General features: G+C 36.6%; 1 protein-coding gene across 2 annotated transcripts in view; it reads left to right on the plus strand.

Moving 5' to 3' along the window:
* EXOC2 (exocyst complex component 2) overlaps positions 1-20418 on the plus strand; it is a 130545-nt gene that overhangs the window by 66096 nt on the left and 44031 nt on the right. Inside the window, exons 13-20 of one of the 2 annotated variants that reach the window (XM_065832003.2) lie at positions 3329-3453; positions 7428-7496; positions 7740-7897; positions 10937-11058; positions 14645-14706; positions 17385-17465; positions 18445-18504; positions 19797-19858. In XM_065832003.2, coding sequence (XP_065688075.1) covers positions 3329-3453; positions 7428-7496; positions 7740-7897; positions 10937-11058; positions 14645-14706; positions 17385-17465; positions 18445-18504; positions 19797-19858 — 739 coding nt within the window. The remainder of the gene's footprint in view (positions 1-3328; positions 3454-7427; positions 7497-7739; positions 7898-10936; positions 11059-14644; positions 14707-17384; positions 17466-18444; positions 18505-19796; positions 19859-20418) is intronic. The other variant, XM_071804532.1, reaches the window with a different exon arrangement.

Raw genomic sequence — 20418 nt, forward strand, 5'->3', positions numbered from 1 at the left:
TTCTTATATCTGATCCTTGTTCCCTAATTCCCTAAACTCAGGGAAGCAAAGTGTATGATGAAGCTCCATCAATATGTCCACAACCAGCTAAGCCCTTGTGTGCCATAAGTCTTTTCAATACCCGTGTCCAAACAACTTGATCTCAAGAGCGTTTCAATGGTAACCACAGGAAACAGAAAACATGTTTTTCACAGGATAGGTAATTTCTTACCAAAGTACATTTTTTTGCAGAAAGTAGGGTTTTATGAAGGACTTTTTGGCTTTGGTCTGCTTTGATGTTAATCTTCTCCCAATTCCATGGACTTCCTTGGGAGGGGAAAAAAAAAAATCTATAAATACCGGATTTTTTTTTAATTTTTTTTTTTTTTTTGAGCAAAAAGCAGAATGAAGGGAATCTTTCAAGAACTTAGAATGAAGAATAATGAGAAGTGTACATTCTTGTGCTGCCACAGTGTATCTTCACATGCAAGACAATTAAATCGTGTCACGGTTTGAGGTTGAATGTATTTCAAAATGTATATTTTGAAGAGTCTGTGTGATTTACATGTATACCAAGTAATTACATTACTGTGTTACTGTTACCTTTGTCCTTCCTCAGCCCAAAACCTTACATGAAGTTGATTAACAAATGTTACAGAACAAAACAGTAAATTGCTGGTTGTTCTTGGATACCATCCACCACCAATACACACACCATGCTCAATGTGGCAAACAACGTCCAAAATCCAGTTTATTTTTGCCTTGTTTGAATGCTTTTCCATGTGTGTCTCCTTAAATAGTTGCATCTATGAAAAGCAATTCCAATTCAATTAGTTATTTTTGCTTTTAGAGTCTTAGTTATGGATCCATAACCTTTTACGTACTGGAAAAGATAAATCTTCAGCAAGCTCTGCAGGTTTTGTAGCTACCAGGCCACAGAGTTAGAATGAGTTGTCGCTGAGTTGAGTTCATTGGTACTTGGGTGCAAGTGCCCACTGTGAGCTTAGTTAAAAGCTCCACCATCCTTGCGTTTCTCTGAGTGGAGAGCCAAAGCAAACCAACCACTTGTCATACCTGTGCAGGAGCTGCCATTCCAAATATGCCATGATGGGCTCTGTTTTCAGGTTGCTTTTCAGCAGATTTGAGGAACTTATTTTTTTTGGTGTTTTGGTGTGTTTTTTTCACCAATGTGATTTGCAGTGATTGTCCATGAGATGGTTTGAACAAATTACTTTGAATTCAAAACTGCAGTATTCAAATAAATTCAGCTCTTACTTGAGCATAAGTTCAAGGGAATACGGAAACAGTAGCTCTGGTTTCATCTTTATGGTATTATAGCACAGATTATAGTAGAATAAATTTTTTTTAAATCTGCTTTGATATAGATTGGAGCTTTCTCTAGCAAGGAAATCAAAATATCCTGAATTTATGACCAGAACGTCCTTTTGTCATGAAGTAGCTTAGTCTAACAAATATCTGCTGTCTGCAGGTTTGGGATTAAGCCTGAAATATGCTTCCTGGAAGGGAGAAGAATTTCATACATGAAGTCAATCTTGCCAGTGTGTTTCCAGTTAGGAACATCCCTGGTTATAACCTTGGGTTGTTGCTGGAGCTTTTGGCAAAGATGAAATGATTACTTGAAGGAGCTGAAGTCTTTTGGTTAGAACTTGGGGTTTGTTGGTGTTACGAGGCTCTGTTGTTTTAGCAGTGTTGGCACAGCTTTCTGAGGTAGTCACAGCTTATGTTAATAAGAGGAGTTTTTCTGCTACTGGGTCTAGACCAGTTCTCTAAACCAAACTGGCAATAGCAGTGCTCTGGCATCTGATATATGTCTACACTATGAGCTCTGCTAGTTGAACTTTGAAGTTTTCATGCCTCCTGAACAGATGCATCACTGTCAGCAGTTATGCTTATGTCAGAGCCTCTCTCCAAATTTTGGGCTTCCATTGTGAGTTTTTGGATTTTCAAATACTAATTCAGAGTCCCTAAACTTTTTGGCTGTGAGGAAAAGGAGCATTTTGGGTAATGCAGATTTATCCACCAATATTTGACCTCAACAAATGGATGCTGCTGAAGGCATACTGTACTTCAAGGAGACTGAAGACTGTTTACCAACACAGTAAAATAGTGAGGCTCTGGTGAAGTTTCCTAGTTACCTAATGTGCTATTAGGCAGATACTTTTGCCTGACCGGTGAATTCCTGTTCTGTGTATGCAATATTCTCTAGCAGAGTAAAGACAGAAAGTGCTATTCCACCCAATATTTTTCTACATTGCCACAGAGTTATGTAGGATAATGTAATGTCTTTAACTTTCACATTTATAAAAACAGTCCATACACAAAAAACACCCCATGCAACAAGATATTTTTAAGGCATTTTATTTTGTGTTTTTTTGGTTGTTTTGTTTGTGTTTTGGGTTTTGTTGGTTTGGTTTTGTGGGTTTTTTTTAATCTGCAATTTCTTTTTCCAAGTGTTCTGATGTAGACTCTAATTCTTGAGGTGAACTATAAGTCTCTTATCACTGTTGTACCAATGCCCTGTTTTGTTAAAACATCATAATGGAGAAAGTTTCGCTGGAGAAGGGAGATGGTTATAGGAAGTATTTCACGAAGAAGTTCCCTTTATTTTCTGTGTTAATTAGTGCTTCTGCCCCTTTTCATCTTTTTCTTTACCTCCCCTGCCAGCCTCCCTTTGCACCATTTGATAAGAAGCTGAGAAAAGTTATCTGCTACCAGTATGTAGCCTATTTTCCTGATGTGTTTTAATCGCCAGTGTACCAGAAGTGTAAGTGGGTTCATGAAGTGAGAGATGCTGCAGGTTTTATGTTACAATTGTGTTCCTCATCCAGGAATCTCGATATATAATTAGTGATAAGTTTCTTGAGTTTTAACAACAATCTTGGAATCTCCCCTGTTTTTCGGATTTTACTAAACAAATGAAAATGAAGATGAGAGGTTGGCAACTTGCCCCAAGCCACAATGGAAATTTTTTTAAGCTGGAAATAAAGCAGATCTTCCAGTTTCCATTGTTTGCCTTCACTTGCCTGTCTAGCAGCCCTCTTTCTTCAGCATCACCACCTCATTGTTTGAAACTTCTTATGTCTTGATTGTTTTCACGTAACCTTACCTTTTAGAGTGATTTGAAGACAGAATACGGCCGAGTGGCTTGTTAGGTGGATTGCATTAGCCAGCCCTCCAAAGAGGGCCTACTCTGTATATGTTGCCATAGTGCTGGCATACTGTGTAGTCACTTTTGTAATATTAAGCAGCATCAAGCTAGTAGTACGTTTTTCATTATTAATTCAAAGTTTTTTAATTTTGCTTTTTCCTTTACCTCTTCCCCTTTTAGCTTGGCGATACAAAGCTCCTCAGCAAGTTGTATTTGTTGAAAAGTTGACAAAGGTTGTTGTAAGTCAGCTGCCCAACTTCTGGAAGCTCTGGATTTCTTATGTGAATGGAAGTTTATTCAGTGAGGTATGGATTCTTCTATATAAAAGACTTTTAAGTAACAAAGCTTTATAATAATTACATTTGAAGTATTTCACTGGAAGAAGTGACTGGACTTACTTTAATCAGAGAGGTTTATAAAGCAATTTGTAGACTGTTACACACTTGAGAGTTGCTACCTTGATTAATAGGTGTCTTACAAAACTAACCTATAGAAGTGAGATTTTTATTTTCATTTTTAAAATAATAAAAGCATACAGTGGAACTACTTAGAATTCTTTCAGTGTTGTTTCTTTTTGTGTTCCAGATGCTGGAGTCAGTATCTATGTAGTTTCACCTCTTGCTCATAGCTGGCCAGCTTCCCTTCATGGGTGATCTGAAGAAATAGCAAATTGCATGATGGACAGAGATATGTAAAACACAAAGTCATACAGAAAAAAAATGTTTCCTTTCTTTGGAACAAGAGTACTCATTTCTTGAGCTGTAGGTATTTGGAAGTGAGGACAGGTTTCAAGACGAGTGCTGCAAAATTGACCAAGGCCCAGAGTGGTATACACAGACATACTGTGGGGAGTTTAGTGTGGAAGAGCAGTGAGCTGCAATCACCTGTGCTTCGAGTCCTTCTTGCTCAGATGATCTGTTTGGTTTTTTTTACAAATTATGTAAATATAATCTTGATAATCCAAGAAGCAGGAAAAAAATAAGTAATGATTCATGTCCTGTGCCATTTTTATATGCACACTATTAACAGATTTTGAAAGAAAACATTTAATAATTAATTTGATATGGGTAGTATACAGCTTACCATCATAATTGTAACCAGATAAATGCAATAGCTTTGGGATTTGTGTTATTGCTGAAATTCAGTCACAGAATTACATTATATTTTACAGAGTTTGCTTCTGTCCTCAAGCCATGGTTTTTCTTATCCGCCACAACTGTAGTGATGGCATATTCCCAAGGAGAAAGTCTAACAAACACATGATTGGAGTGGAGTGAAAAGCAACTCTCTGTTCCATCAACACATGATAAGGCACTAGTTCACACCTAATTCACACAGTTATCACTGAGAAGTCCTGCTGACTGCAGTTTGGACTCTGAGTCCTGAAAAAATGAATACAAGGTCCATAAAGAGAGGTAGAAGCAGAATAATACAGAGGAAGTAGAAAATAAGCAAGCTTTTGGACAGACATATTTTCAGCTTCTATATCAAACCAAAAAGTTTGTGCATCTAAAACTTCTCTGTTCAACTGTTGAGATGGTTTTTATCCTGCCATACTTACACTATCCTGCTGTGCTTAAATCATGAAGTCATCACAGCTACAGTATTCCACTACAAACTTATCCCTAAAGCAGAACCGCACCCATAGATATCTACTATCTTTGCAGCTTTAGTAGAAACTAAAACAAAAACCTTGGGAAAAGGAAATTTGGAAGCTTACTTTGTTGTTTTCCTTTTCTCTGACTAAATAAAGAATTAATTCCTCAAGCGGTCATTCTATTTATTGCCACTGTCTGCAAATAAGTATATCTTCATATAATAATACTAATAGGTGTACTGTAGCATTTTATATGTTGAACACAATATATAGAGCATTATAGCTACAGTGAAATAGGTTCCATCTGTGATCCTCATTTTACGTTATAAAATCAGAAGAAAGATATGACATTTACTCATAACATTCAGTAAAGGAAGTGAAGTCAAGAATAAACCTTAGTACTGTTGACTTTCACAAAAATACTTAATTTCATAAGGGAAATGACAACCTTTATATTTGACAACAGCACCACTGGAAATTAGACTTTAGAAATTCACCTAATTTATTGTGATGATTTTTTTTTTCTGAGTACAATGAAAAGGAAAGCTATTTCTGGAGAAACTGAGACTTGAACTGTAAACAAGGTTGAGAAATTCTACTCATGAAAATAACTGCAAGTGGAAAATGCAATGATCTTATGTCATGTCTGAAAAAAAACATTGTTTCCGTGTATTTAAAAAAAAAAAAAGTAGGAGGAGGTAATTTCCCTGTTAGTCTTTAAGGTACATCTGCTCTTCCCCTGTTAGGCTAGATTCTGAGCTTTGGATAAATTAATCCCCTCACATTTGATTTCTCTTGCTCCTTTGGTCCTTATGGAAGCCTCCCAAATTCTTGGGGGGAGAGAGGGGATGGTGCCTTCAGTTCCTTTAGTGTGTTCTGCATGTAACAATCAGCTGAGTGGGAGGAGGGGGTGGCATAAGCTAGAAGACTTCCAGAGCACCTAAGAATATCTGTCACCACGTCACATTCGAGACTCAAGTCTATATGTTTTTCTGTCAGAAACCATACAGATTTTAATTGTCTATGAAAAAGTTTATTTTGCCATGTTTCTTGCGATTTGTTGTCATACAGGGAGTGAGGTGACTGCTACAGTTTTTTAAGAAAGGTCCTGTGAAAGTGACGTAAGAGTTCATTTCAATTAGCTTATTCAAATCTTCAAGATATTTTAAAAATGTGGAAAGAAAATCCCCACATATTAATAACAAGCTGTATTTTTTCTTGTTCAGTTTGTAGGGTTTTGGGAGTTCCGGGGGGGGGTGTTCTTTTTAGTTCTGAAAGGTTAGCTTTGTGCTTTAAAATATTGTCAGTTAAAGGTTTACGTGGTATTTTCAACAGTTTTAAAAGTTCAGTTCTTTGAATCACTCTAGTTGAAGTCACAAATGTGAGTAGTAACCGTTGGTCTTACCACAAGATAGTTTTGGTCTGTCTATACAGGAAAGATTTAAGATTGGTCTTCAGCAAAACCACTAAGAAAAAAAAAAAAGAGAGATATGTCAAATATCTGTTCATTTTTTTGTTGTTCTTTAATCCAGCTGTAAAACAGTGTGAATTTTCAGTTGATACCTGAGATTTAAAGGAATACTTTTTTTTTTTAAGAAATTAGAAGGGAGAAATATACTGTATGCAGCAATAACTCAAGTGCTGTTCTCCTTGTCTGAAACTGTATAATTCAGAGCTTCGAAGTACAAGAGTTTCATAGCTATGTATTTTCCAAAATTGTTAAGCAGTTTTATTGTTCTCTAACTTTTTATCACTTCAGGTTATTTTGCATTAAAAAACTGAAATGCTTTAGCTAAAGGGGGAATTTGAAATATACAGCATTTCAAATTAATGACTTGAAAGTAAACTGATTTTGAGAACACTCTTGTCATGTTATTGCGTTTCCTGTCCAGTAGATGTTGCTGTACATACATAAAATAGAAGATTTTCTAACTATAAGATTCTGCATCTGCACTTAGTATTTGAAATAACTTTTTTGGTGTGATTTACTGTGTTCTCAGTAGACTCCACAGAGGGCTAGAACTACAAACAGGAAGACTGTTAGTCAAACCATGTTTTTCTTCAACTGTAACTGTCTCATGCAAGGTGTTGTCTTGTTCCTTGGTTTTCAAAGAAGTGAACTGTCCATGAGGATGCGGATTATTTAGCAGAGTCTCTTTCACAGTTAGTTGAATTACTTAAAGAGTATTGTCAACAGAATGCTGTTCCTAAAAACAAACAGAAACACCTCAGTTCTCCCCCTCAGATGTTACAATTCCAAATTGCCCTCAGTCAAGAAAGTATCTCCCACTTCTACATCGATGGCCTTCTCTGGGCAGCTTACACGCTGAGAAAATAGTTTCCTTGCATAAACTTGAGACGCAGTTGGATTATATATGTTTAGCTCTCAGTGAGAAAACTGTGACTTCATGAAATTAATATTGCTAGAGCTAGTCTTATGCTTGTCTCTTATTTTGTCTTAAATGCACATTGTTCCTCAGAACAATGACCTACGCTGACCTACAGTCAACAGAGTTAGTTGACTATATAGTATTTTGTTATTCAGAAGCTATGAGAGAGTTTTTATAATTGTATCATAAACTCATTGGTTTTCGCTTCTTCACTTTGAAAGCCCCTTTTTCAGTATTATTTCAACAGTAGCTGCGAGATACTTACACTTTTCAATTTTCTCATTTTCTCAAGACTGCTGAAAAATCTGGTCAAATGGAAAGATCAAAGAAAAACGCTAGGCAAAGACAAAATGATTTCAAGGTAAGTTACAGGGGAAAACATGGCTTTCTTTCATTTGTCCTTCATAGCAAGATACTTTAGTTTCACCACCTTGAAAATGAGATTTCTTAGGTCATCTCTGTGCCCTTATATACCTCGTTCTCTACTATGTGGAGCCACTTCTAAATCATACATTCCAAGATGTTGTGTATAGCAAGTACATGGCTGCTTAAACACATTGATAAAGCTTTTTGATTCATTTTTCTTTCCCTTCTTCTGATGCAGAAAATGATTCAAGAAGTGATGCACTCTCTGGTAAAACTTATCCGTGGAGCTTTGCTTCCATTCAGCCTCAGAGAAGGAGAATCAAGGCAATATGGTGGCTGGGAGATGAAATCTGAACTCTCTGGCCAGTGGCTAACACATGTTATCCAGACTGTAAGGTAAATGGATCTGTGGACCTACAAAATTATGTTGCTCCTGGAATATGTGTGCCTTAAGACAAATAGTTTTGATATTCTCATTAAATATCCTGAGTAGTAAAAATCTTTGCATTTTCAGAAATAGGATTACAAAAAAATTACTAATGGCAGATTTAGGATTCTATGTGCAAATGTAATTAATAATGTCTCATGATATAGCCTTATACGTGATGATATATTCCTTTTTTTTCATAGCATTTTATGGAAAAGTTAGAGTAAAATATTTGTCTGGCACAGCATAGACGCTCCATGAATGAAACAGGATTTGATTCTTTGGGATAGAAAGCAATTATCTGCCTCATTTACTACACGTCTTTCCACCTCTGCCGCAATGGGTGAAAATAGCATGCTTCTGACTGTAGTATAATTTTTAAATCATAATTTACCTAAACAGTTCTTTTATGGAATGTGATACTCCTGCTTCGAATGTCATTCTGCTTATAATTAGGTTTGTTTATAAACTTAGTCATGTGCACGTCATTAATTACAAAATGTCTCATTAATATACAGGATTTGCTTCCATTTGTGTGTGGAAAATATAAGAATTGTCATTTTCTTTTTGGAAACTTGAGTAATATCTGGATACAAGACTGTACTTTTTATGGGCAGTTTTCAAAATCGGTAATAAGCAAAGCACAGAGGAAGAAAAGGATATAATGATGTACAGATATCCTTATTGTGGATGGAGCTGGCAGTGACACATACCTGTTGTCAAGTCTTGCTTAACACTTTTCCAAAGACTTTTGTCAGTTACATTACCTGTACTTTTAACCATATAGAAAAAAAAATCCATGTGAAATCTCTTGTTCTGGCTGAATTTCAGGCAAGGCTTCCATTTGAAGAAGGAACTGACTTGGCATTTGATGGAAAGATGTAAAGGGGCAAGGGAACAGGCTTTGACACCAATGTTGCCCGTTTATGAGAAGCAATCCAGTTTCACTCAGATTATAAAATGATAGAATTTAACACTTGCACACCTGTAATATTGGCCAACAGATTAACCAACAGATTCTCTAAAGGTTGGTTGCGCTTCAGAGTCCTACCATCTGAGGTATGAACCAGGCTGAGGTTATAGGGTATATGAAGCCTCTTTTTCAGACAATCTCCTCTTGCTTTCTGGCTACTGCACCGGTAATGAACAACTGAACTGGGAGCTGGGGAAATTCTCTCTCCATTCCACTCCTTTCCCCACTTCGTGTTATTACTGATGCTTGTGCTGGCACTTTACTAAAGTGAGCCAGACTCTGATGCAAAGCAGTCTAAAGAAGAAAAGGAGCAATCTGAAGAAGAGGAGAACTGAGCATACCACAATGGGGTACCAAACAGTGATGACCACGTCAGAAGTTTCAGCAAGTGCTGCAAGTACTTTCGAGCCCCCACACTTTGACAATCTGATAAATTCTCACCAATGGTGAAGGTGGACACTTCTCATGAAAAACATATACACTTTGCATAAAAACTTTATTTATTGCAAAGTTATGTAATAGTTCAAGTCTCATTTGTATCATTTCTAAGAAAGTCCTTATGAAGCACATGATAGAATTTTATTCTTTTCATTCATCTCACACATGATTTACCATCTTCTGCTTGGATTAATATTTAAGAATGCAAAAACTTACATCAACTTCTTGTAATCTAATTTTGTATCTCTGTGATCTTAATTTTTCTGCTTGTTTATATGTATCACGCAGCTTAAGTTGGAGTGGTTGCATGGTCTTTCTCTTGTACCCTGTTCTGTCATTGCCTACATTAATAGGTTTCACAGGATAAATTAGAGCTATTTGATAAATTGAAGCTGTTGTCAGCAAGACGTTTGCCTTACTGTAAATATAGAAAGGTATGTATTTGTTAGGGTGGGTTATATGAGGGAAAAGATGATCTTTAAGATGTGACAGCTACATATTCCCTTAGAAACGGAATCAGCTCCAAGTACAGGATTTCTGTGCAGTCTAAAGTCATTTAAACTCCTCACAGATGGGTATTCACATCCCGTGTTTTCTTGATGGTGGAGATAATGCAGATTTATGTAATCTGCTAATTCAGTTTTGGTGGTTTATGTCCAACACCAGGGGTAAGGAACCAAAGCCTGCAGGTGGATGATTGGAAATATTCCACTTATTGGTCAAACCTGTTTGCTTCTGCCTTCCTATTCCTGTTCTTTGGCATTTTCTAATACCTATGTTTTGGTCAGTATTCGCGGTGGGACAAATGACAATGACTGCATTTTAGTTGTCCTTGCTTAAATATCCAGGAGTTGGATAAAAGCGGTGAACCTCACTTTGTGCCCCTAACTAAAGTCTGAGCACAACTACAGCCTTTTAGTTAAAAGCTGAAATGCTATTCCTTGCAAGCAGCTGCTGTGTCACTGTTTCTAAAGGAAAAAGCAGAAATGAATGCGTCCGTCCTCAGCTATAGTAGCTGGTGATTTGTGCCCAGTCAGAGCTGGGAGCAAAACAGTGAATGAATTCAGTCTTCACTCTGCAGGTGATGCAGTAACTGTATTTTTGTCTCCTTAAATGTGCATACTCTTGGTAATCTGATCCACAGCCACATCACCATTTATGGCAGCTTGATGGCTATTACTGTTGTAGTGCAGGTAAACAATATCTCAGAAACCCTGTGGTGGATCTAGGATTTGATCTAGATTTGATCTAGGCGTTCACATAAAAACGGGATGGAGAGCGAGGAAAGCAGCAAGTTCTGCTCCGAAAGATTATTCTTAGAAAGGCAGGCAGCAAAGTGCAAGAGGACAGTGGGAAAAGTTGGCATGTTTCTGTGATGGCATTACAATAATGTTACAGAAAAATGAATCTGCATTTGCAGGCTTCTGAATTAAGCAAACAATCTTCTCTGAATGGGATAATCCATTTTCAAAGATAAACTGTGGATGGAGCTACTGTATTCACATACACAGAAAATGTCTAAGAAATTCAATGGTGTTCTATCAGCTTGAAAAGCCCTGCAGATTTACGCTCTAATCTTACTGTATTTACTTTCCAGGCTTAGTTCTGAGTCTCTTACTGCACTCGAGATACCCAATGATATGCTTCAGATCATCCAGGATCTTATTTTGGATCTTCGTGTACGTTGCATTATAGTGACCTTACAACACACAGCTGAAGGTAAAAGAAGGTTGCAGGTCTCTTTGCTCACTGTCTTTTTTGGTTTTTTGCCTCTGATGAGGCCTAACCATGTTCTGGAAGATAACCATGTTTGTTGCAGATGTTGTAGTGACGGTGGACTCCTCTGAGTTCTGTAATATCTCACAAGAGTTACTCGAATATTTCACTTTGCTGACAGAAATGTGTATGAGTCCTTTCCTTAGTCTAATGAATGCAGCAGTTTAGATCTGTTTCCTTTGGGTTGAGACAGTTTTACAATACGAGTGATTTATCTCATGATGCAGCTATTATTTTCATATTGGAAATACAGTTTATTTTCTTTTTGAGCTCTTCTATAAAGTGAATAATTAAATAAGTAATGCTCTACCCCTAAGAAAAAAAATCCACTGCCCTTTATGAAGTATTGTAGTTGTGTGTTTTCCAAGGCCTTATACTAACATCGAAATCCACAGGCTTCCTTCTGTGTACACAGCTTTTGCCATAAATGTCTGGATTGTCAAGGCCAGTAACACACTCTCTAAATCTAGTATGACTCTATGTGCATCAGAGGCCATTCATCTTACCAGCTTGTATTCAATTCTGAAACTTAAATGTGAAACAAGTAAATCTTCCAGAAATAAATGTCTCTCTTAAAATCAGGGCAGATTGATCTACTAATTCACTTAGAAGGGTTTTTTGCAATAGACTAACTACCCTCAATGTTAAAAATTTAGAGTTTCTTAAGTCTTACAATTTAATCAGTTTTTAATCCTTCACATTTCATTTATCATTATTTTGTAGGCTGAGGTGAAGCTAAGTGTTTTACCCAAGCCCTGAGTGTGCTGTGCTCAGGTGGCTACATTAAGCAGATTTTTAAACTTTCGGCGACAACAAATCAGAAGACCTCTATGGTTTATTTGACACAATGTTGATATGAATTGTGTTCTTGGCTTTTAGTTCTTTTATTAAATCCCACTTTAGCATTAACATTATTTTTCTGCATTAACATCAAGCTAGTCAGCTATAAAAGTACTTAGGTTGTCCTGTCTCTTTAAAACTCTGCATGGAAAGTATCATTTAATACTATTTCAGATTTCAGTTAAAGAAGTCTCCTTTGCTTTTCTCCGCTTAGCACATTTGAGATAAGTTATCTATTTTTTTTAAATGGTAGGTACAAAAGACTGATTTGTTTTGTTGGGCTTTTTGGGGTTTTTTTGTTTTTAAATGTGGCATGACGATTGTCCTGTTGGACCAGAGTGTTCTCTGTCTAGGAATTGAGAATGATTCCTCAGATGTCCTGACTGTTTCAAAGGAAGACAGTATCTAGCTCTGAACTGTTTGACTGACAATCGTTAGCTTGTCAAATTTCTGAGCTACCCACCTAGCTTCTCCCAGGCAGCCCAGAGAGGTCTGGTATGTGATTAATGATGAAACTCAGCTAAAAAGTCTGCTACCTTACTAGTTTTGCCTAGTTGTTGCATCATAGCAATAGCCCAGTTCTTCATTCAGATCCAGAGTTTCTGCTTTTTGCATCCTGCTTGCTGGACACATATGTTCTGTGCAGGAAAAATTCTTGTGGTAGTGTCTGCCTTAAATTTTTACAAAAGTAGATTTCCCAGTCTCTGTGTGAATAATTCTGAATTTGATCTGAATGTCTTTATTCATACTTTTGAATCTAGAGTTCAGATCCCCTAAGATGCCATTATGTTACATTTGCTGGATAATTTCTTCTCTCTCTCTCATCCAGCCAATAGCAGCAGCCCTCCTTGACTGCTGCTTCCATCCCCTGTCACTGAAGCAGTTCTATGTATTGGCTGTAGCATCAAGCAGGAGAAAAGATGCCTGTTGCACTGTGTACCTAATCTATGGGATGCTTTTCTTTGTGTTCTTTTACTGACTAAAGAAAAATTTTGCATGTTTAATGTGTTTAGATAGTGTTCCTGGACAAGACCAGGTCAGTTGGGCCCTTGGAGAAGCTGTTATTTTTAGGGAGCCAGTGAAAGAGCAATTAAAGGATATTCTAAGGAGCCATATAAATGGATCACAGATGTGATTATACCTGTAATATGTAAGTCAAAAAGGCTCTTCCTAGATTTCAGTCTTACCTCTATAATCTCTGAAATGTGAGCTGTGTAGACTGCTCATCTCTGACTGCATCTTTTAAGTTGGTAAAGGCATTCAGGTCAGATGAAATTTTTAATAGAGCGTGCTACCATTAACTATTTAAATAGAACAAATCTGCCCACACACAGGGTTTTCTTGTTGTCATACAGTAAAGACCATATTGTGATGCTGACACTGAGAAGCAGTCTGTGTTCTTTCCCTTGCATATATGATCACTGGTCATAAAGGTCATGAAAGCCAAAATATGTGAATGCCAGACTAGACAGGGGGTTTACATGAATGTAAAATGTAATTGACTGGAATTTGGTGAGCAGTGAAATACGAGAAAAGAAATTTGTTTCATTTGTATTAGCTCAGAACACAATGCAAAAGCATTGAGCAGCCACAAACACATGTCAAGGCTGACCAGTGCAATCTGAAGTCTTGCAAGATATTGGTTGAATTAAGAGGTTTACTAAACAGGGCAATGAACAGGGTAGTTATTCTGCGCAGTCCCTTAATACATTTATCCTCATTAAGCCTATACTTCCGTGAGATGTAGAATTGCAGGGTATGAAACCATAACCAAGCTTCTTCATTTAGCTAATTAAAGCACCAAGAGTAGGGAAGATACCTTTCAGCATGCACTAGTTCTCCTCTTTTCCTGGATTTTTGGGGAGAGATGGTAATTCACCGAATTTTTTTTCATTTAAAATAGTTTTGTGATGTACAGACAGTTCTGATATCCAATTTTTGTGTGCAAAGCTCTATGTCAAAGCCCTCACAAACTGGACACAATTCATCTTTATTCTGTTTACAAGTTGATTAAACCCCCCGCAAAGTGATGATGCAGCATGCATGTGTCCATAGAAGAATTTTGTCTAAGGGCATGAGCTCCTGTTAGCTTCAATAAGCATATAGAAGTTGGTACCTTCTGGGTTGCAGAAGAGAGTGCTTTTTGCATGTGCCTTCAGGTATTTTTGAAGAAAGGCTAGCACCATGGATTCTTGACACTGAGTGGGTATTCTGAGCCTCTTTTATAGTTACTAAATACGAATTATATGCTCTCCTTTTTGTCTTTGCTAGAACACTGGGCAGTTGTTCTTCTGTTTTTAATTAAGAGCTGAAGTATAATAAGCTAGAGGCTTGTGTTCTTAAGTGCTGTATTTTATGTTGTGATTAAAAATTTAAAAAATAAAAACAAACCTGAAGCCTTCACAATGTTCCTTTATTTTAAGCTTTCCAGTAAAAGATGTGCTTCATGCAACTCTTGCCACATATCGCAGAGATGCTTCTCTGTGTGGTGTCACCAACATACCATATATGAGTGCTATTCTTAGTCATTTGAGAATGCAGAAAGCTTTGAAGCTTGTAGAGCTATTTGCTTGTATGCCTAGTCATTGCAGTCCCAATGTCTGTGGTTTATCTTTTCAAGTTCAAGGAGTTTTTAATAATGAAAAATGAACACGACCTCCCTCCCCCTCACCCTTGCTCTGTCTTACAGATATAAAGAGGTTAGCTGAAAAAGAAGACTGGGTTGTTGACAATGAAGGTTTGACATCGTTGGTAGGTATACTTACATGTCTTGTAGGCCCTTTCTTTGCTGGATTTTTTTTTTTTTTGCTAGTGTAATGAAACTGGTTTCTATATTCTCCAAAAACAGAATCATTTTGGACTTTGTCTATATATGTGTATGCTGGTGTCTATAATTTAATTAAAATATTAAAATATAGGAAGATAAAAAATACAGGGTTTTTTGTTTGAATGGTTACTTATTCACAGCACTCTTAACAAATCCCATCACCAAATACGGTTTATAATTCTTAAACTGTTATGTCTGAAGTAACTTTAAGTGATAGTGATAATACTAGTCAGCAATATTTTTGAAGGTGCAAAATAGGAAAAAAAAAGCATAAATAAGAGCTTTGCAGATTTGTGCCATGTATTGAGAGACAAAAATAAATAAGAATCAGGCATCATGTGCAGCATGACTTTCTGCCCTAAGTAGGGTTATTTAAATGTATCAGTGTAATAACTGCTAACCTCTAGAATGATTTTGCTGAGATAAACAATAACAACTTTCATAGTTAAGCATCTTGTTTTACGGATGGTTTACTGAAGTAAAAAAATATTTTTGAGGTCACAAGTTCAGTTCACATCAAAACGCTTCATAACTTAGACACTGCTATGGAATTGGTCTGTAGCTAAATAAATAGGTCACTTAATAGGTTATAATGAGAAACTGAACTGTAAAACAACTAATATAGGAGAGTGCCTACACACAGACAATGAATGACTTGAAACCAAATTCAGATAAATTAGTGAGATGCTTTCTGGAAATAAACAGTAATGAGTAATGCCTAAAACACAGCAAGCACGTTGTAGGTGTGACTTAAAAACAATCTGCGAAAGCAGAAAGGACCTGTGGGAGGTAGAGTTGCTTTGTGTATATTATCTAAGAGAATGCTCCGCAGACTTTTTTAGTTTTTCTTATTTGCTTCTATAAATACGCATTTGAAGTTGAGTAGGAGGGCATTAAACAATCACAATATACACATTGTAGGAAGGAGTGTTGTTGGGCAATTGTAGTGTTATAACCAGATTTACAGCTTCTGGTCTTGGTTTCAGTTGCTGCTGACTTGGGCAAGTCCCTTAACTTTTCTGTTTTTCACTCTGTTCATCTGTAAAATGGAGGGAGGAGGAAGGATCTGCTGAAAGGGCTTTGTTTCTTTATGCTTTAGCTGTATCCTAACTCATCTTTGTTTAAAAACTGCTTAAGTCTTTTTTTTTTATTTAGAAATCAGTCCTGAATTCCTTGTGTACAGCATTTCCCTAAGATACCTGTTGAGGTGTGCCAAGTTATAATGCTAGCAGTTTACTATGTTTTGTCATAGCAGGGTTATTGATCTACTAAAGTAGAGTTAATTGTGGTAATATTATATATTGTCACAAAAATGAACCAGCATAAACAAGGGCCAGGCAGTCTATTTGGGGACATCTTAGACTTAAGATAGAAACTGTATTTTAATTTTGTAGGAAATACCGGTTGATAATCACTTTAGCATTTATATTCCAAGTAATAGATACAGTAAGACACAGAGGCAACTTTCCTCACTTTCATAATATCTAAAGAATAACATATCTGAACAGCTTTCTTCTCCTGAGATGTGATGTGTTATCATGTGAAAAAACAAGAGTAGCACTTTACTGCTGTTCTTTTTCTTATGAGTCCAAAAATAATAAATACAGATAGTCTTAGTGGCTTTTTTCATGATTTTCAGGTTACTATGCAGCCATCAGTTTCATGATCCTCCTCCACCTTAGCATTTACAGAAATAAAAGTAACTCCTAAATCTAAAGTTAGTGATATGCCATAAACTACCTGCTGGATGAAGAGCAGGTTTACATGGCTTAGCAGCTTTTTTTTGTCCACCTCTTTGACCCAAATCCAATAGGATGATGTCCCTCTTTTCTAGACAGTGACACCTCTCTGCTTCATGTACACCAGCTTCCTGCCTTAGAAAAGCAGGCAGCATCATTTGAAAAAAAAAAAAAAGGTGCTGTTTAACAGGGAGGTGATAAAAACAAGGAAAAACTGACTGATGACTGGTGCTATGAACTCGTTTGCACTTTCAGAGTGAAATTGATACATGCATCAAGACATTCATACTTCAGGTTTGGAAACCTGAAGGTACAAAAAGACCCCCAAACCAGTGGGTTATTTTCCTCCATGTGAAAGCAATTTTGATCTGTTTTTTTTAGAAACTTTTTGCTGAAATATAAATGCAGAAATATCAGATATCCCAAATGAAATTATATCCCAACTTAGATCAAGATGTGGACAAGGGAGGGTGTCAAAGGCATCTATAATGTAATTGTCAATATATTCTACCATAAACAAACTACGAAACACTTTCGTGACCCTCTAAAGGAGGCTGCTTGGTGTAGAAGTCTCTCATTCAGAATTTTTAAAAAGTGCATCAATCTATGGTAGTAATTCTGGAGATAAGTACAAAAGTACATCACTGCAAAAGAGTCCTCTGGTAATATATTAATTTCTATTAATTAATATATGTAATCAATAATTATATTAATATATATTTAATATATTAATTTTGATTTTTTTCCTTATTTGGGATAATTTGGAAATAAAGAGCTTACCACATGGCATGGGAATTTTTATATATTTGTCTAGTATACATTTGACATGTTTATCTGAAGCTAACAAGTCATTTGCCTTTCAGCCGTCCCAGTTTGAACAGTGCATTATCCATTCTTTGCAATCTCTCAGAACTGTCCTGGACTGCAAACCTGGAGAGGCCAGTGTAAGTTTTGATTTATGCTTTTATTTTGATTCATTTTATTTAAATTATATTGGGTTTCAGAACAAAAGCTGTCAGAGAATGATGCAGGGGTTTAACTTCTTTATTTTTTCCATGCACACCCTTTTCACTACTGCTAGCTTTTAAAATTCTATTTGTTTCCTTTGTTAGGGGTAATTGTGTGTGTATGGGGCAGATTGGACCCATATTTAAATCTTTATAACTGTTCTTTTGGAAATATGCTACTAATGTATTTTTCAGATATCAGTAGGTGTTACTTTATTTACATGAAAAGAAAAAAAAAAAGGGGGGTGGGGGAGGGCCATTCCTAGGAGTTACTCTTTACTCAGTGTTGCATCCAAACTACTTGCAGAATTTTAAATTCAGCTTTTTACTTCTGTAAACTTTATTCTAAATCAGGAGTCCCAATTGTCCACATCCACTTAGTACCTTGAGGCCCTGATTGGTTGTGATACTGATGGTTTTTTTCAGGTTTCAGTGATCTAAGGAAGCTTAACACTTTTCCAAAGTCCTTTGGCCTCTCTATTATGGGTATTATTTTACTCTGCTCCGTTATTTTAATTTTTATGGCTAGCTTGTCTAGTTTCTTAATGAACATTACTCAAAAGAATCTGCAGTGCATGGTGAATCCGTTTTGTTAGGGTTCAAAGGTCTTTGAATATCCTAGGAAATTTCGCTGCAATTCCGTTAGCCAGTGATATGTATCACATGTACTAGGCACCACAAGTTCTTTCCTTTTATTGTTTTATTCCCTCAGACTTGTCAAACTGTTTACTGGGACTTGTAATCTCTCTACCCATTTCAAGGGTGGGGAAAGATTGAAATTGATCAGTGGGAAAACAGTGTCCCAGTAGCCATTCCTATACTTGCGTCATCTCTTTAGGGGTAGGTTACTCAGGACTTCCTTGAGAATAAGGCAACTTGAAGTTGTTCTGCTGAAATAATATGTCTGCATCTTCAGGTTTTCCAGCAGCAGAAGACACAGGAGGATGTGTGCCAGATAAGCATTGGGATCATGCAGGTAACTCGAGCACATGACTGGTGAAGGAACTTGAACGTAAGACCTATGGGGAGAGGCTGAGGGAGCTGGGGTTGTTTAGTCTGGAGAAGAGGAGGCTTAGCGGTGACCTCATCACTCTCTGTAACTACCTGAAGGGAAGTTATAGCCAGGTGGGGATTGGTCTCTTCTCCCAGGCAGTTAGCAATAGGACAAGGGGACATGGGCTTAAACTCTGCCAGGGGAAATTTAGGCTGGATATTAGAAAGAAATTCTTTACAGAGAGAGTGGTCGGGCATTGGAATGGCCTGCCCAGGGAGGTGGTGGACTCACCGTCCCTGGAGGTTTTTAAACTGAGATTGGACATGGCACTTAGTGCCATGATCTAGTAAATGGACTGGAGTTGGACCAAGGGTTGGCCTCAATGATCTCTGAGGTCTTTTCCAACCCAGTCGATTCTGTGATTCTGTATAAAATTGTGAATATAAGTGATTGACGAAAATGTGTGCTTTGTATCCTGCCCACCTCCCAAAAGGAAGTTTAAGTTGATGACTGTGTTATTCCTCTGATATGCTCTGGGATACTGAGAAATGTTTGACTTCAAAATTATGTAGAGCTTACTAGCTGAATCTGATGATATCAAATCCTCAGATGGTAAGTGACATATTCAAGGATTTTACTGATTGTGACTCTTCAAGATTTTTCTGATGATTGAGAGATACTGAGCTGATGTCATCTAACTTCTATATGCTACAGTAAAAGGACTGATGCTGATTTTCATCAACTGAAGACCTAGCTTTTAAATTTTGTATCAGAAACCAGTATTTGTAAAAAAAAAAAAAAAAAGTATTGTTTTGGTTTTGATATATATATTTGAAATTAGGTAGTAGCATATATTAGGCCTTAGAACCATTTTTATAGTCTTCTCAAGTAAGAAATCCAAACAAAAGTAAAAGACGGATTTTAAGGATACTTCTGTGATGTTTACTTGGGACCAACTGTTCAGACTGAGCAGCTGAAAACTATTAACAATGCCTTCTTTGCAAATCAACAGATTATCACTGCATAATTTTAGCAATGCATGATGAGAACCACTTAGCAGAATTAAAAATTCCTGTGTTTTATTACAAGTAAACAGTGATGCATATGAAATTAAAAATATGCATTCAAAAGGTGTAACTAGAATGTTACTGTATTAATATATGTAGGACTTAAAGAAATATGATTGTTCTACTTCTATTGGCTGTAATAAAAGTGAATTTAAGGTTTTTTTTTCTAGTTCTAGCAGAAAATATAGATCTTGCTTTGTTTCCTAGGTCTTTATAGACTGTTTGGAACAACTGAGCACCAAACCTGATGGTGACATAGACACAGCACAGTAAGTAAAATAAATACAACCTAGGGGTAGTATTCTGAAATTGTAGGTGCAAGTTTCAAATTTCAGTGGTGGTGTGGTTTTATCCTCTCTAGTATTTCATATTTCTTGTGAATACCTTTGCCTCTCGTTAGTGATGCTTTGCAATAAGAGTAGATACTTTTTATGCCAAATAATTGAATGACATCATGTAGTAAATATTGTACAAAGTAATTAATATGGTATTAGTTATATCTTTTTAAATTGATGATAGGAGTTGTAGTGTGCTGTAGAAACAGGTATGTTGTTTTTGACATGACCTTACATGGAATGAGTTGTCCTTGTCACCAAGTAATGTCTACTCATGGAGAAACAGCCCCCTGCCTTTCTTCCCTCCCATTTTGATTGATGCTATTGGTGTTTCTGCTAAATTCTTCAAAGTTTGTTCCATAATTGCTCATGAGCCACTCATTTTAGAGACCAAAACAAGTTGGAATAGTCCGAGTTTCCAAGAGTACCAGTCATTTCTTTGTCAAAATCCAGAAACTTGGCAAATGTTGGAAGCTGTAGTACACATTAGAAAA

This window comes from Patagioenas fasciata, chromosome 2 (assembly GCF_037038585.1).
Source record: "Patagioenas fasciata isolate bPatFas1 chromosome 2, bPatFas1.hap1, whole genome shotgun sequence".
In the NCBI taxonomy this organism is placed as follows: Eukaryota; Metazoa; Chordata; class Aves; order Columbiformes; family Columbidae; genus Patagioenas; species Patagioenas fasciata.